The sequence below is a fragment of the Palaemon carinicauda genome, chromosome 13, assembly GCF_036898095.1.
Source record: "Palaemon carinicauda isolate YSFRI2023 chromosome 13, ASM3689809v2, whole genome shotgun sequence".
In the NCBI taxonomy this organism is placed as follows: Eukaryota; Metazoa; Arthropoda; class Malacostraca; order Decapoda; family Palaemonidae; genus Palaemon; species Palaemon carinicauda.
In genome coordinates this window covers 28,197,831-28,214,920 of record NC_090737.1, presented here as the reverse complement: position 1 = coordinate 28,214,920, position 17,090 = coordinate 28,197,831, and the positions used below count along the sequence as shown (strand labels likewise).

General features: G+C 34.5%; 1 protein-coding gene and 2 long non-coding RNA genes across 3 annotated transcripts; 1 reads left to right on the top strand and 2 right to left on the bottom strand.

The window, feature by feature from the left end:
* Nucleotides 1–5,125: 5,125 nt before the first annotated feature.
* LOC137651915 (uncharacterized) lies at nucleotides 5,126–8,763 on the top strand. Its single transcript, XR_011046129.1, has 3 exons — nucleotides 5,126–5,256; nucleotides 7,037–7,166; nucleotides 8,486–8,763. It is a non-coding gene; the product is annotated as an uncharacterized lncRNA (long non-coding RNA).
* A 414-nt stretch (nucleotides 8,764–9,177) lies between these two features.
* LOC137651914 (uncharacterized) lies at nucleotides 9,178–14,819 on the bottom strand. The gene is made up of 4 exons (XR_011046128.1): nucleotides 14,660–14,819; nucleotides 11,463–11,733; nucleotides 10,450–10,520; nucleotides 9,178–10,238 (listed from the first exon to the last, which is right to left on the bottom strand). It is a non-coding gene; the product is annotated as an uncharacterized lncRNA (long non-coding RNA).
* Nucleotides 14,820–15,344: 525 nt separating this feature from the next.
* Nucleotides 15,345–16,151, bottom strand: LOC137651480 (uncharacterized). The gene has a single exon (XM_068384705.1). The coding sequence runs from the start codon at nucleotides 16,149–16,151 to the stop codon at nucleotides 15,345–15,347; it is 807 nt and encodes a 268-aa protein (XP_068240806.1).
* Nucleotides 16,152–17,090: the final 939 nt, after the last annotated feature.

Sequence of the window (17,090 nt, the reverse complement as noted above, 5' to 3'; positions counted from 1 at the left end):
ATTAGGGGTTTGATGAGGTCCTGTTGTATGGGTTGCAACCCTTGATACTTCAGATCCTAGGGGTCGATCAGCATCCTAAGAGGATCGCGAGGCTCCGTAAGGAAGACGTACTTAAAAGGCAGAGTAATTGTTCAAGTCGACTTCCTTACCAGGTACCTATTTATTTTGTTTTTGTTATTTTGATAACTTCTAAAATGAAATAAAAAACTCTTAGCTCATAAAAGTGTAAACATATATTACTGGTCTCTACCCACCATCCTGGGTGTGAATCAGCTATATAATCACCGGCTAAGTTAAATATTGAAAAATTTTATTTTGATTATAAAATAAATTTTTGAATATACTTACCCGGTGATTATAAATTAAATGACCCTCCCTTCCTCCCCAATAGAGACGCAGTGGAGAAAATTGAGTCTTTGTTTACATTGAGAGCTGGGTATCTGGTCGACAGATGGCGCTGTTGGGCACACCCGCAACCTGTGTAGCGATCGCTGGCGAGTTTTTCCGTAGAGTTGTCTGTCGAGCAACAGAGTTGCAGCTATATAATCACCGGGTAAGTATATTCAAAAATTTATTTTATAATCAAAATAACATTTTAAATAAATATTTCCTATATAAACTATAAAAACTTGAAAGTAACAAGAGGAATAGAAAAAAGATAGATAAGTGTGCCCAAGTGTACCCTCAAGCAAGAGAACTCTAACCCAAGACAGTGGAAGACCATGGTACAGAGGCTATGGCACTACCCAAGACTAGAGAACAATGGTTTAATTTTGTAGTATCCTTCGCCTAGAAGAGCTGCTTACCATAGCTAAAGAGTCTCTTCTACCCTTACCAAGAGGAAAGTAGCCAATGAACAATTGAAGTAGTTATCCTCTTAAGAGAAGAAGAATTGTTTGAAAATTTCACTGTTGTCAAGTGTATGAGGAAAGAATAGGCCAGACTATTCTGTGTATGTGTAGGCAAAGATGAAAATAAGCTGTAACGAGAGAGAGGGATCCAATATAGTACTTCCTGGCCAGTCAAAAGACTCAATAACTCTCTAGTGGTAGTATCTCAATGGGTGGCTGGTGCCTTGGCCAACCTACTACTCTTAAAATAATCTTGTTAGGTACCATGTGTCCTCTACATTTGACTTGAAAAGTGTTTATCACCAATACAAATTAAAGAGTCGGACAGAAAGTAATCTGCTTTTGAGGCAAATGGTGGCTTGCATCAATTCTGCAGTATTCCTTTTTGGGTAACGAGCGTACTAGTTTCTTCCCGGCGAGCAATGGACAAATTAGTAAATGAATAAAATGTGCTGGGGGCTCTTCCTTATCTTGACAATATCACAAATGCTGGAACTACTCAAGAAGAGCATGATTGCAATGTAGATAACTTTCTAAAGGTTGTGGAATGAAGGCGGCTAACTCTAAATTAATCCAAAACTATCAAATCAGTGCTCTCCATAAAAGTTCTTGGTTACTATGTAGGGAATGGACACATACAATCAGATCCTGGGAGACTTCATCCATTGCAGGAACCAGCTCTTCCAACAGATCGGATCACTAAGAAGAACTTGAGGTATGTTGGCTTATTATACCAAATGGATTCAAGATATTTCAAATAAAATTCAGCCCTCTGCTGCTACAAAGAAGTTTAATCTAGATGTAAAAGCTGTAAGTGCCTTTAAAAAAGGAGCTTGGATTTCACTCTGTATTCACCTGGGGAAAACTGGTCTTTTGAGGTTGAGTGTGATGCATCTGATATTGCTATCTTTGCAGTTCTAAACCAGGGTGGTAGACCTATTGTCTTTATATCCAGAACAGTGCAAGGGATTGAACTTCACCACCACATTCCCCATTGATGGTATTGTGGCATATTCTAAGATCAGATAAATTTTAGGTATTGGAGAATTGTAGTCACTAATAACACATATCAAATAAAACAATATGTGCAGAAATTGGTAATATATGATTATACAAAAAGAAGGATTACAAGTAACACAAAGTTAGCTTTGAAAAACACTATAATTTTGTGTATATGTAAAACAAGAGCTCGGAAATGAAAGGGTGAAACTCTAGATTTTTTATAAGTTTGCCTATTATTTGATAATTGTACAACCAGTGAATCACTATGATAGATTTCATGAATATGCTTTGCTATTCTTCCCTTTTTGCACTTGCACATTTTCGTTTTCTGTACCCTTATTATTATTATTATTATTATTATCATTATTATTATTATTACTTACTTACTTACTTACTTACTTACTTACTTACTTAGCTGTAACCCTAGTAGGAAAAGCAGGATGCTATAAGCAACGTAGGTATTACTTGAAAGGTTTTTGAAGTGTCCTTTCAGGCTCTTACATAACCCACCTTATATCTTGCTATTATTACCACCGTTCCTTCTTGCTTATCAATCTCTAAAAGTGTACGTTACAATATAGCTGCAGCGTCTTGCCCCATTGGCAGTGAATGGTTTCCATGGCCCCAGTTGTAGGTTTATGGCTCAAAATAAATGTCAAGTCTAAAACTGAAGAAAATGTGAAAAAAAAGTATATGGTATTGATTATATTTTGGTTTTGAATTTATCTATTTTCATTTAAGAGAGTACCTAATGATAATTGCATTAATAACACTGAGTTAGCCTACATTTATACAAAGAAAAACATGTGACTAAGAGAATATATTTAATGATTCAATGAGGGTCTTTGCTATATAGAATGTTATTTAACTCGATTTTTCACCTTTCACTTCCTCCTTCCTTTTATTGTTTCGGCCCTAAGAATTACGTATGTTCTCTTTTTACCCCAAACAAACTCCAACCCCCTTGGTATTTCTAGCCAACTAGTGAAAAGTACCTCTTCATCCCTACTGTTCATTTAAAGATATTGTATTTACAGGCATTCGTGGTTATGGAGAGTACTTAGAGGTGCACTAATTTTGAATGGTGGCTACGTTTCCCCTCTCCCGTAATCACATCACATTATAAACATATATTTCTTTTTAAACATTGAAACCTTTTTACTATGTTCTGAATGTATAGTTATATATGTATGCCTGTAACAGTCCATAAGTATGTATAAACCAGCCACCTTTTGAATTAATGTCCCTAAAGAAACTAATTGGGAAAATAGTTTCATCATTTACTGTTAAGTCTATTCGAAAACGAGAATGTTATTGATTTATATCAGTTACCCATAAGATCGTCAATTCACGTCTTCTTCCCATTTTTAGAATTCCCGTTTTCTTTAACTTTAGTTCTTTCAAATAATATCTGAAAGCCATTGTTTTATGTTTCAATTACCATACGCCATAATACTCTAAATGAATAAGAGCATACGTGACGCCTTGACTCTTCTATGTGATACAGGGCCAGGAAAACAGCACTTAAAGTAAGTAAAGTACCATAATAAAACTAGCTAATTTTTCCCATCATTAAGGTTGTCATAAATATGCTTCAATAACTAAAATCTTTGAACATTGTCTTATTGCCAAAATCATAAAACAAAAAATTAATATTGGCCATAAACTGGATGCCTGATCTAGTATAGTTTTCATGTGAAATGAGATGCATTCAAAATCTTTATTCACAAAGACAAGAATATGCATATGCGTAGACTACAGGCTATAAAAAAAGTATGAGCATTTTTTTTTAATGTCCGTGTAGAATTACGTAGAGGCTTACACGTATAAAACACATTTTCATAGCATACTTGACAAGCATATGCATCGACTGATACCAGAAACATTTGCACATCTACATATGAAAATAACCACTAACATGTCTACTATCTCATAATTTGACACTTATACAAATGCATTTTGCGTGTGTTTTCTAGAACTGACTAAAAATTTGGTCAATATAATTATGTGTCAGTTACATTTGATGTCGGGTATTTTGCATTTCACCAAATGCATACTGAAACCAATGCAGAAGTTGTTGTGCTTTAATTAGATTAATACCAATTTTTATCTTTAGTGTGTCATTATTCCTCCTTTTTTGTAGTAATGTAGTTATTTGATCATTCTTAGGACACAGACAGCACCTGGACTACCTTTTTATATTTATTAGGAAATGTTTATCAGTTCAGTATCTATCAATTGTGTTATATTGTTCCGACATACTTAGGATAGCTTTTTACTATACAAAAAAAAAAAAATATTAATTGCGAGATTTGCTTGTCAATCTAGAAATTTGATAAGGAATTTTGCACTGCTATAGAATCGGTTTTGTCACTTTTGTTTTATACGTCAACGATAACAAAAGCTCAAATTAAAATATAGCTCTTGAAGGCAATTTTAGGAAATTTTTTCAAGAAAGTCATGGAAGTTAGCATGAAACACATCTAATGCTGAAGAATAATTTTCCTTTTACAAGAAAGATTATTATTTGGTGAAAAGCACTTCTTGTAAAACAGTGTACGCTCTTAATCATGTATAGCCTGCTGTTGTGGTTTCTTTCGGTTTATTTATAAATGGGTCATGCTCCCTTTTATCTAGGCTAAAATTTGTTTTGTATTAATTTATTAGACAACTGAATTAATGGATTTACTACTTCGGTGTCACACAATCTCATAGGCCTACTTAAATTTTTACGGTTATCTAAGTATGAATTTTATACCAATAAGTATTATTTATGAAATCTTCTCTGCGTGCTATTGTTCCCAATATGTTCATGTAACTAAACTAAATCGATCTTATCTCGATATCTGGAGACCAAAGGAAAACAAAATATCCTGAGCAAATTTTGTCAATACGAAGTTTGCTCTTTACGGTTGTTATTTTCACCATTATCCTTCTGGGTGAGGCAAATCTAGTTTATTCTTTACGATCGTTATTTTCATCATTGTCACTTTGAGGCAAATTCAGTTTATTCTTTACGATCATTTTCATCATTATCATTCAGAGTGAGGCAAATCTAGTTTATTCTTTACGGTCGTTATTTTTATCACTATCATTTAGACAGACAAATCTAGATTTATTCTTTACGATTATTGTTTTCATCATTATCCCCCAGACTGAGACAAATCTGGTACGTTCACGATCAATACCAAACTGAAAAGATAACTTGTAGATGTCGCTACTTTTTAAAAATGAAAACACTTAACAAGAATGTTGGAGTCTTGTTGGTCACTTCCTCATTCTAGAGTCCTTGAATTTTCCGAACACAATATCGGGAAAAAATCCGGTAAGCAATGTAGTACCAGTGCGTTGTGTGTGCCATGAACATTGGTATCCCTCTTGCAGGAATATTGAAAGCTTGGTGGTAAGTACTTCTTCAATATTTATTTATTTATTTCTTTTTTTTATTGTAGGTGGTATACCTCCTAATTTGAGTTTTATCGATGTTACTCGACTGCTACGTCTTTATTGGGTAATGGTAGTATAGAATTACTTGGTCCATTATTGTGTCGTTTGGGGTGTGAATTTGTTAAATAGGTAGAAAATTACCTATGGTGGCGTATTAAAATATTTTCAATCTTGACTTATGGTAGTATCTTAAAGACTGGGTTTTGATAATATAGATTATGCCTCTACGAAAAGTTTCGAACTCGAAAATAGCTAGGTTCTTAATGGCTTAACTTTAATTGAAAACTCCCAATTTGTTGAGTGTTTAAAGTAGAATCATACTGTGACCAGATTTTAAGGTCTAGTGTGGCAATCATTACTAATTAGGAAAAACGCCAAAACGAAAATTTTTACTACGATGAAAATTGACTTTAGTTGAATTTGGCAAGTACAGTAGGTATAAGAGCCTAACTGGTGACAGTACCAGTAACAACCGGCCGACACCCCTCCTTTCCATGGGAAGAAAGGAGGTGGTCAATTAACGCGCACAACTAATGATAACTTTCATTGTTTCCCTTTTGGTTGCCTGGGTTTATTAGAGGCATTTTATCAACTAGATAGAAAGTAGAATTTCTACATCGTATAGTGCAGCAGTTATACTGAATTAAACTAGTGATATTTTGAATCTTCAAACTGTTTTTAAAACTAATTTAGTGTTTCTAGTCCAGTTATTATTTTGCAGCATAACTCAATTTTTTTCTCTAATTCTCGATGATTTGCTTTTATCATTAACTTTAATCAGTTTTAGGCGGTAGCTGTTACTGATTTTATTAGTTTATCGTCTTATCGAGGTTTGAACATGATTGCTTATTGTCTTTGGGTTACAAAAACTTGTAATTAGAAACTCATTCTCATTTTTTCAAATGGTTACGAAATTACTTTCAAATTGTTGAAAATGGTGTGGGGGGGGTGTGTTCTGGGGTAGCGCTCGATGCGTAGTAAATAAAAAGTACCACATTAAAAAGAAAGAAAAAAAATAGGCCCTAATACTAGCTGAAGTTCTGGGTTAATTTTCAAGAATAATTGTTGAAAAAGACGAGGCTTATTCCATTTGCCGTTTCCTTGAATAAAATAGTTAATTTTATGACTTTCAAAACTTCATAGTAGCAAAAGCTGTTTAAGTGGGCCTAGAGAAAATAATACTGTAAATATACTGCATTAGTGGACATTTTATTGTAAACTATAGGTAACACGTTTATCATGGTTTCCTGTTAACTCGAAAAGTAGCAAATCATTATCTGGGAAAAATGCAGGTGTTATTTTTTTTCTTGGAGATTTAGGTTCAGGAATTATTCTACTGCAAATTTAATTACTAAAGTGAATTCTTGATATTGTATACTTAATTGGGCTGACTAAATTAAACTTTAATCTAAGGCACGAGAGTCAAGTGTACTGGAACTTAAACCTAAATGTTAGAATTAAGGCGAAGTAAAGTTTAGATACATTCATGTAGAGAATACCACATTCGTATGAAATTTACTTGGTTTCTAATCTAATTTTTTTTACCTGGCAAATACACTGTGTAGTGAATTGGGTCTATAAAATCCTGCTTTTCCAACTAATTTTGTAACAGTTCAGATACCGCAGGTTGTAGCTTAGCCAGTAATAGTAAATGTGTAAAAACGTCCATTTATATTGAGTTGGCGGCAATGGAAGAATTCGATTTGCTGCCCATTTATTATATGCTCTTCTTTCAGGTCAAGGGATGTCGGTGTGTCGCTGTCAGAACCAGCCGAGAATTTAATCCGATTGTCAAGTTCAGGATAATTCGAACTCCGATACTTCATAAGTAAATGGATTTAGGGGGTCTCGGATATTTCACAAAGGGTAAGACATCCTTAATAAACCTCATTTGGTGTTAAGCCAGTTTGAATGGTAGCAATGGATAAATCTAAAAATACCTAATTTAGTAGTGACCTGTGAGCTTTCAGATATAGTAGCGTACTAACTGCAGATTGTTATTGAATTATCATGTTTTAGTTATATAGCCCAAAACTTTGTTGCCCGTAAAGTGTCTTAGTTATATAGCACAAAGTCTCAGGTTGCCCATAAAATGTTTGTTATATAGAGCAAAATCATAGGTTGCCTGTAAAATGTATGTTTTATAGCACAAAATCTTAGGTTGTCCATAGTGTTTTAGTTTTATAGCACAAAATCTTAGGTTGCCCATAAAGTGTTTTAGTTATATAGCACAAAATCTTAGGTTGCCCATATTGTTTTAGTTATATAGCACAAAATCTTAGGTTGCCCATAAAGTGTTTTAGTTATATAGCACAAAATCTTAGGTTGCCCATAAAGTGTTTGTTATATAGCACAAAATCTTAGGTTGCCCTTAAAATGTTTATATAGTACACAATTTTAAGTTGCTCGTAACGTTTAATCTTATAGCACAAAATCTTAGTTATATAGCACAAAATAGGTTGGCCATAAAGTTTGTTATATAGCACAAATTCTTGGGTTGTCCATTAAATGTTTTTTAGTTATATAGCAAAAATCTTGGGTGGTTCGTGAAATGTGCTTTGATAGACTGGTATCATTAACTAATAAACATGCCAGTCAAGCACATCAATAGGTATCAGTTTTGGATAGCAGCCATTTAGGATGCAATGTTGATAATACTTAATGATAAACTCATGGTTAGCACTTAGTTAACTTTTTGATTCCCAAATATTTTTGATAAATTGTTTGTGGATATAATGTTTTGCAAATATTTTTTTGTTAGGAAGTGGTTAAACTTTTATGTATTGAATATATATATTCAAGATGTATTAAACAAATTTGGATGTATTAAACAAATTTGTTTGACGTTAGAACTTCTAAGATTTAAAGATATATGTATTGATAGGTTTATTTGCGGAGGTTTAAGAAGATTTAAAGATATGTTTATTTGCGGAGGTTTAAGAATACTAAGTCTTCTTGAAAGATGAAAAAAAAATTCCGTTTTAGATCAACTAGTTAGTTATAGTAATGGAATTCATTTGGTCTTCTGTACTAATTTATTTTTCCGAATTAGGTTAACTATACATTTAATAGAAAGTAAAAACCTATCAAACAAGTGAAATGGAATTTTTAAAGGTTCTAAGAAAAACTTTGCATTCACAAATAAAGCTTAAATTGGCTATATAAATACTTTACATCTTTTACAGAAATTACTACCAAGCTGAAGCTGAGCGCTAAACTCGTTAGTGGCTTACGATGCTGTGGACCACACAAATGTCAGTTTATTTGGAAAAGCGCTACTTGTGGCAGATGCTGTTGAAGATTACACTGGCCTGCCGCTTAGAGCCACCAACAAGAACAATGGTGTCGATTTTTTTCCAGCTGAGAATTAAAGATGGCGTTGGCGGTTTCTCTATTATATAATCTTCTGCTGTTCATTTAAAGAAATACTGTTGAACTGTTTGCAATAGGGCATTGGACTTCAGCCTCACAAGAAGTGATATAACAATTATCTATTCTCTACTGCTAAAAGTCTTCTAAAGAAACGCTACTACTCATACTTTGCTACGGAAAAATTGCTAGCATTGCTGAAGACCTGCTACTGCTAAAGAAGAACTACAGTTCTTATAAAGTCGGCGTTGTTGAAAAACTGCAACTGAAGCCGCACCAATGCTCATTTTGCTCTGCTGTTGAAGTTGCTACTTGTTCTTATTATACATTGCTGCTGCTGAAGGGAGATATTACTGCTGAAGAGGCATTCTATGCTGCTGCTGAAGGGAGATATTACTGCTGAAGAGGCATTCTATGCTGCTGCTGAAGTGGTGTACTACTGCTGAAATACTGCTGAAGAGGCATTCTATGCTGCTGCTGAAGTGGTGTACTACTGCTGAAATACTGCTGAAGAGGCATTCTATGCTGCTGCTGAAGTGGTGTACTACTGCTGAAAATTCACTATAGCTCGTATACTTGGCTGCTGATGATGAATCACTACGGCTCGTATACTTTGTTGCTGCAGCTCTACTGCTCATGACATTACTGCCACTTTGGAGTGCTACTGCTGATGAAGCTCTACTGCTCATGACATTGCTGCTGCTGAAGATTGCTTTAATACATTGATGATGCTGCTGCTGAAGAATTTACTGCCTTGATACATTGCTGCTGAAGAATTACTACGGCACGTGTACTTTGCTGATGAAGCTCTACTTCTCATAACATTTCTGCTGCTGAAGACTTTGATACATTGCTGATGAAGCACTACTGATCATGACATTGCTGCTGAAGTATCACTACAACTCGTATAATTTGCTGCTGCCGATGAAGTGCTGCTGCTCGTATACCTTGCTGATGAAGCACTATTGATCATGACATTGCTGCTGCTGATGAAGTGCTGCTGCTCGTATACCTTGCTGATGAAGCACTACTGATCATGACATTGCTGCTGAAGAATCACTACAACTCGTATAATTTGCTGCTGCAGCACTACTGATCATGACATTGCTGCTGAAAGTCACTACGGCTCGTATACTTTGCTTCTGCTAATGAAGCTCTACTGCTCATGATTGCTTTGATACATTGCTGCTGATGAAGTGCTGCTGCACTACTGCTCAAGAGTCACTGCTTTGATACTTTTGATCCAGCTGATGAAGTGTTGCTGCTGAGAAAGGTATTACTGCTCGTGTCATTGTTGCTGAAGAACTGCTACTGAACCGTACTTTATAACCACCTTGCTACTGTTCTTATAATCTGGTGTTAAAAAAAAAATTGCACCTATATGCTGCTGAAGTGAGGAGCTGAAGCTCTTATACAATACTGCAGCTTCACCTGAAGTGAGGAATCGATGAAACTGCTGTCTAAGTGGCAATACTGCTGCTGAAGAGGTACTAATAATGGTCTTATACATTCTACTGGTGAAGAAGCACCATTGTTCCTGAAGAAGTCTACTGATCTTACACAATGCAGCTGCAAAATAAAGCGGTGGTATTACTGTAATGCTCCTACACTCTATTGCCACTACTAAAGTACCAGTAATCAAACTAATATCTCCAATATTTTTGTTGTCTTTGAAGTAAACAATTATCTCTTGTGGCTGTTGCTGAGAATCTAAGAAATACTCACCTGAAGTAAACAATTATCTCTTGTGGCTGTTGCTGAGAATCTAAGAAATACTCACCTGAAGAAGGGCGATCGTGTATTTGCGCAGCTCCTGAGAATATCGGCTACAGAACAACAACACTGTTGCAACTGGATAGAAAAAGTAGTCTAATGTATAAAATACATGAATTACTAGGTACAATCTATTTTAAGCCTTCCACGAAAACATGTCGAGAAATGTACTGATAAAAACTTGCAGCTTTTAATAATTAGAAACAAATTTATTTCCTAAACAAATAAAATTCTTTTAACTTCAGTTTTTTTAATAAACCCAAATCCCATAATACCTTAAAATGGATATTCCCACCTGACATGACATGTGTGTCTTCAATGTTTTAGTCTGACAAGATATCACAAATAGTACAAGATATCACAAATAGAGTACAAGTATGTACTTTCAATTAGTTACTTTTTAACTTATACCTAAATGATTAACGGGGCACAACCAACAATTACTGATAAACAATGGAAAGGACAGAAAATCTGCTTTTCTGGCTAACTTTGCAGATGAAGCACATGGAAAACTCACTTATTGTAGATGGTAAAACCCTGTACTCCTATCCTTATCCTGCCACCAGAAACCCTATAATTTATTAAAATTATCTATTACCCGTCTCCTCTGCTGGTAACCGGCTACTTAAAAGATTTTCACCTTTACTGAAATATTCTTCATTAAGCAAGCACAGAAAATTTATGTTCTTTGATATCACACTGATATGTGAAATTTATGAAACTATTCTATTAACTAATGTAAACTGACCTGAATTTAACTGACTATAAAGGTAATCTTGATGAACGAATCCAATAATCAAAAAGTATACTACCCCAATAAACAAACCTCGTCAGTAACTTAACACAATCATACACCCGAGAGGTTGTAGTGTTGAGAACTTTGACCACAAACGTGCTAACTTCCCTTATACAAAAGAAAATAACTACTTTAACAATGACACAGGAAAACTTATGCTTCGAATGATTGTGAACATTGATTTTGAACATTGGGAAAACTAAAACACCATTTTGTAAACATACCTGTTAAGATTCAAAGTTAATATATCCAAATTTCGAAGTTTGTGGACTCTTCGGCGAGAATTTTGAGGTAATGACGACAAATGCGATGATTGAAAATTGCACGAGGAGAGGTTCCTGAATGACAAGTAAATCAATACGGATGCATTGTCCTTAGCTTTTCCATACTGTTAAATAATTACTGATTTTCTTCCTTCATTATCCTTCTGTCTTCATAAAAAAAATCCATCTAGCAGATGTAGTATAGTAGGTTAGGAGTTCCCTCTCCAGTAGCCTATGGAAAAAAAGAAAAATATTAGTAATTTCATAAAAACTGACATTTTGAAACTTGTAGTTTATAGAAAAAAATGCCATAAACAAAATACTTAATTTCACACGCAGTTAAATCTCATCGGTCCCGAGATGGAATAAGGTTATAATCTCAAATAATGTTAAGCATGACATATGAAACCTACCGGGTTCAACTAGTCATTCTGACTAGGTCAACTACAGGACAAAAATATATACGGCAACGATCTGGTTTTGTGTAACTACAGTACAGCATTTTTAGAGCATACATGATATTTTATTGGTAGCAACTGCATCTTGACATTTCAAAATTATTACTATCCCTAGCCACGCTACAACCCGAGTTAGAAAAGCAAGATGTTATAAGCCCAAGGGTTCGAACTGGGAAAAATAGCCCTGTGAGATAAGGAAATAAACGATGAGGAAAAGTTACATTTTAAAAACTAACATCAAAACATATATATAAACTATAAAAAGACTTAAGTCAGCCTGGAATGTAAAGCACAGGACTGAATATTAAATACAAAACTGTAGATATAAGATTTGTACAATGACCTATCCGAACCGGACGTCAAAAATAAAGATAATTGCTACACTATACATTGCGAGCCAATAAATCGGGTCGATACGAGAATAGTTACGGCTGGCTTAAAATTATTGGAAAGATGCACCTCTACTGAAAGGTTCATGAGCTGTCTAATGTGACGAACCAAATTTGTATTAAAAGCTCCCATTAAATATTCAAAAGATTGATATAAAAGCTTTTAAATTAGACATCATGAAATCCTATGCTACCGTGTATTGATAATTCATAATAACGCCACATTAATACAATTCTTAATGTAGCTTATGCGATAAAAATCTTGATGGTCCTGCTGGGCTTTTTTTTTGAGAGACCAGGGTTACGATACTCAATTAGTCTTTGCTCTGCCATGTCTCTCTTCTCTTGCAGACATTTATTGCAGAAGCTCGTATGAAATTGGCAAGAAATAGTGAATGTCAAGCGCACGCCAACCATTAAGTCTATTTCGGCGATACTTTCTTGCCTTCAGAAGAGTAAAACTATTTAGTGAACGTACTGTCACAAAAACAATTTCCCTAAACAAATGAAATTACACAAAAATAATTAGATTGAGCTCCCATCGGGGATACGACCGTTTATTAGGGCAATCATGCTGTTACTGAAGAAAGGTGAGGAAAATTACTGTTAAAACATCCAGGAACTACGCAATAAATACTTGGAAGCTGTAATTAGCTAAACCAGCTTAAAGTCTTACAAAAATAGCTCCCACAAGCGAACGAGAACAACGCATGACAAGTAATTTACCTTTATTCCTCCAAAAGTGAACATTTCAGTCTGTCGATCTGTCCCCTTTGACCCCTCAGTACCTATTAGTCAGAGAAACTGCCAACAAACGGATAGCACCCATCCACTTTTAGTGAATTCATATTTGGGTAGAAATTAATATAAGTTTACTCAGGCTACATTCACTAACCTTAGGCTAGATGGAGCACTCCCTGCTGTAATCACTATGCTATATGTCAGCAATGAGAAAACGATTATTAGGTATTCTTCGACTATATTCGACATATAAACTTCATGTGTGTGTGAATTAAGGTGATGAATTACAACAAATTTTGTGTTTTATGAAACAAAAATCTATTGCGCTTGAACATTATAAGGCTAGTGAAAACAAAATTGACTTAGAACCATTTGAAAACAACTACATTCCTTAAGTCAGGAATTTTGCAGCACCATTAATATTCACCGGGTGTAGTTCACGTTCTCTTAAGCTAGTCAAAAGTTTTGATTTCCATAGACCTATTCTATAAATTCTTACGGTGTTGACAAAGAACTACCTTAATCGTAGTCCATACCACTTTCAGTGAGGAATTTTTAGTTTTATTTATCTTTTCAGTAAATTCGTGGTTCATTAAAAGTCTTATATGGGAATTAAACAAATATTTGGTCAATTCGTTAGAGATTTTACGAATAAGCGAGCTCCATCGGTGAGCAGAAATTTTAATTATTTCACTGGAAGTTGACCAACAAAACTGATTTCATCTTGCCAATTAACGAAAAGGTATTGATGGACCGTTACTACCAATTAAAAGTTCAAAAAAAAACATTGAAAAAAAATTTCTACCTGATACATCTTACGTTATTGCTAAAACGGCATATTTCTGCTTAAAAACACTAAAACAAGAGCAATCAGATTTCTGTGCCTAAGGTTAGAGTCGTTTATGCCCTAATATCTATGTGGTGGAAATTTCGTAGAAATCTGTCAATTTGTTTTGACGTTCTTTCAAAGAGCGAAAAATGGAAATCGGTATCTAGAATCCGGAACATCTAAAAAATGTAATGGGGTTCTCTAAGACCTACGATCTATCCGGTGAAATTTGTCAAAACCTGTCTAGTAGTTTCGACGTAATCCTGTCCGTAGACAAATAAAATGACTATTTTATAACCTCCTTAGCGGAGATATTTATATTTGTTTCGAAGTCAAATCAAGCAATTAACTCTCCATGGCTATATATCAGGCGCCCTGAACAATGTACAATGCAAATAAACTTGAAACTATAATTCTTAGAAAATTAAACTATTATGGATGTGAGAAGACACCATACATATGAAATGGGAATAACCATTTAATAAAACAAATACAGGTCTTGTTCAGTAATTTCCTCCCCTGCAGTATAGTACCAGAAAAGCAGCCCTTAAGGTTAGGTACTAAATTTCACGTTTTTCTTTTCCTTAACCTTGAAAACAACATCCCACCCACATACACCCTGAAAACGGCCTCAGAATAATTCCACACATATTTACTCAGGTAAAAATTCAACATTACAATCCAAAACATTAAGGTTACAGTTACCGGCCACTGCTACAAAATCTTTATAAAGTTGCTTACCATGGTCGTCACAAAGTACAGTAGCTTCAAGTACGCACACTGCTGCCAATTGCGGAACAAGCCCGCTTTCCAGAAAAATTCCCAACTTCGCCTCTGGAAAATCCAAGGACTCTACAGAACAGAAATGGTGTACAACTAGACACGCATTCGTCGAGGCTCTTTCTATTGGACTAATAAGTGACGCCATCTACAAGTTATATTTGTCCCTTTTACTTTCCATTCTTAACGAAAATATACTATAGGCTAATAATCAATTATAAACGGCATTGGTCTGTTACATAATAATAATAATAATAATAATAATAATAATAATAATAATAATAATGTAAAAGTAACGTGAATATCGGGATAAGCTTATTAAATAGATCACATGCAACGGAAATTGTATGTTCTTTGTGAAAAGTTTTGAGATAAAAACAATCATACGTCAAATAAACGGGATGGGAAAAATTCAAAAATCAATTCTCCCACTCAAAAAAATTGGTTTGTCATAATATGGAGGAAATAGGTGGTCAAAAACTTTTTGCATGTGAATTCCTCCAAATCTTCATGTACAAGAGTGTCCTTTTCATAATTACACACTTTTAACAATACAGATGAAAAACTTGTTACTTGTGAGTAGTCTTCAAGGCCCCGCTCCGCTGCTGACGCAGCGCTCCGCAGGGCCTCCCTCGTACACATTGAGTTAACATCTATAATCTTGTTTAATGCACTTTTCATTCAAATCGTAGCATTCAGTGAATAAGTGGGTTTTCAACTTCTTTTTAAAAATCTGCAAATTTTCACTATTCTTGATATTTTCAGGCAGCATATTGTACAGCCTTGGTGCACACGTTGCAAAAGCTCTAAAACCAATATCTGAATTGCATCTTGGTTCAATCAATCTGTGACGATCTACACTATGTCTCAAGATCATAGAAGTGTCAAGGTGAAAGGCACTCAGTAAATTGTTCATGTATTTTGGTCTTTCAAAATGTAGAGCTTGATAAGTCATAAGACATATCTTATAAATAATTCTTGCCTTAATTGGCAGCCAATGTAAATCAATCAGCGCTGGTGTTATTCTTTCTCGGCGAGGTAAACCTTTGATCAATCTGGCAGCTCTGTTCGTGACATTTTGTAGCCTTTTCAACAGATAGTTTGGTAGTCTATAATAAAGTGAGTTGCAATAATCCAACTTGGAAATAACATAGTTGTGAACAAGCATTTTTATAGTCTTCTCATCCAAATATTTCTTAATGAAGGCAATATTCTTTAGATGATATCCAGTTGCTTTCACTACGTTATTAATTTGATCATGAAATGAGAGATGACAGTCAACCAAGACCCCTAGGTCTCTGACCACATGTTTCACTTCCATAGTGGTACCATGCATTCGTAGAGTTGCAGTCGCAAGTCTCCTCAGATCATTCTTCTTTCCCACAAGTAAACATTCTGACTTGTCTTCATTTAACTTCAGTTGTTTAGCAATAGGCTTATAGAGCACCAACATTCACAAACACTCACACGCATAAACATAAGAATAGGCTACACATGACCATACATTAATGCATATATAATAAATACATGTGTATTAAGCACATGCTGGGCGTCACACTGAAAACATGCATACACAGATTATGTATGCATGCATTCACACATTATGTATAAATCAAAATATACACAATAATACATATTAATCTATGCAAATGCACACATGAATATACACATATACAATAAATACACACGTTTACACATATCTTGTCCACGCAAGTAAGTGTGCATTCGCGTCTCTTTAAATGGGACAAGAGCACAATTTTCATGGCATTACACGCTTACATACGCATTTTTTCTATAATCGTCATAAAACGTGTGCTTGGAAAAATACTTATCCATAAACATAAGACGTGTGCAAGTACAATGCACATATTCAAACACAATCCAAGATCAGTTTGCTTTCACTTTAGGATATCCCCTAATTCCTGCAAAGAATCTAGATAGAACATGCATATCGAATCAAAAGATTTCCTGTAATTCAAATATCAATAGGAGGTATCTAAAAATGGGTCATATTAACAACTAGGAATATATATTGATACGATTACTATGGAAACACTAATAGCTAGCAAAAAGAAGAAAACGAAACTCCGCTAAGAAATAGTATAAAAGAAAACGAGACATTGTCATTTTAAATAGGGGTCTATTATAATCTGAACTGAAAATTATTATTTCACGTGTAACGTCTTCTTCGAATCTAATAATGCTATAGTTATTTCTTCAAATATATAATTTCATATGGTGCTATATTTTCTTTGAAAATGTCTTATATTAAGAAAGAGAAAATAAACAGCTTTTCCTTTCTAAATTTTTTTGCAATCCCGATTTTCTTATAGTTTACAAATGAGGAACTTAACATACCACTGCTTTATATTGTGTTCCAGTCGAATGTTAA

Excerpts from the sequence above, each read along its gene's own strand:
- LOC137651480 (XM_068384705.1), bottom strand. The coding sequence starts at position 16,151 with ATGTTGGTGCTCTATAAGCCTATTGCTAAACAACTGAAGTTAAATGAA.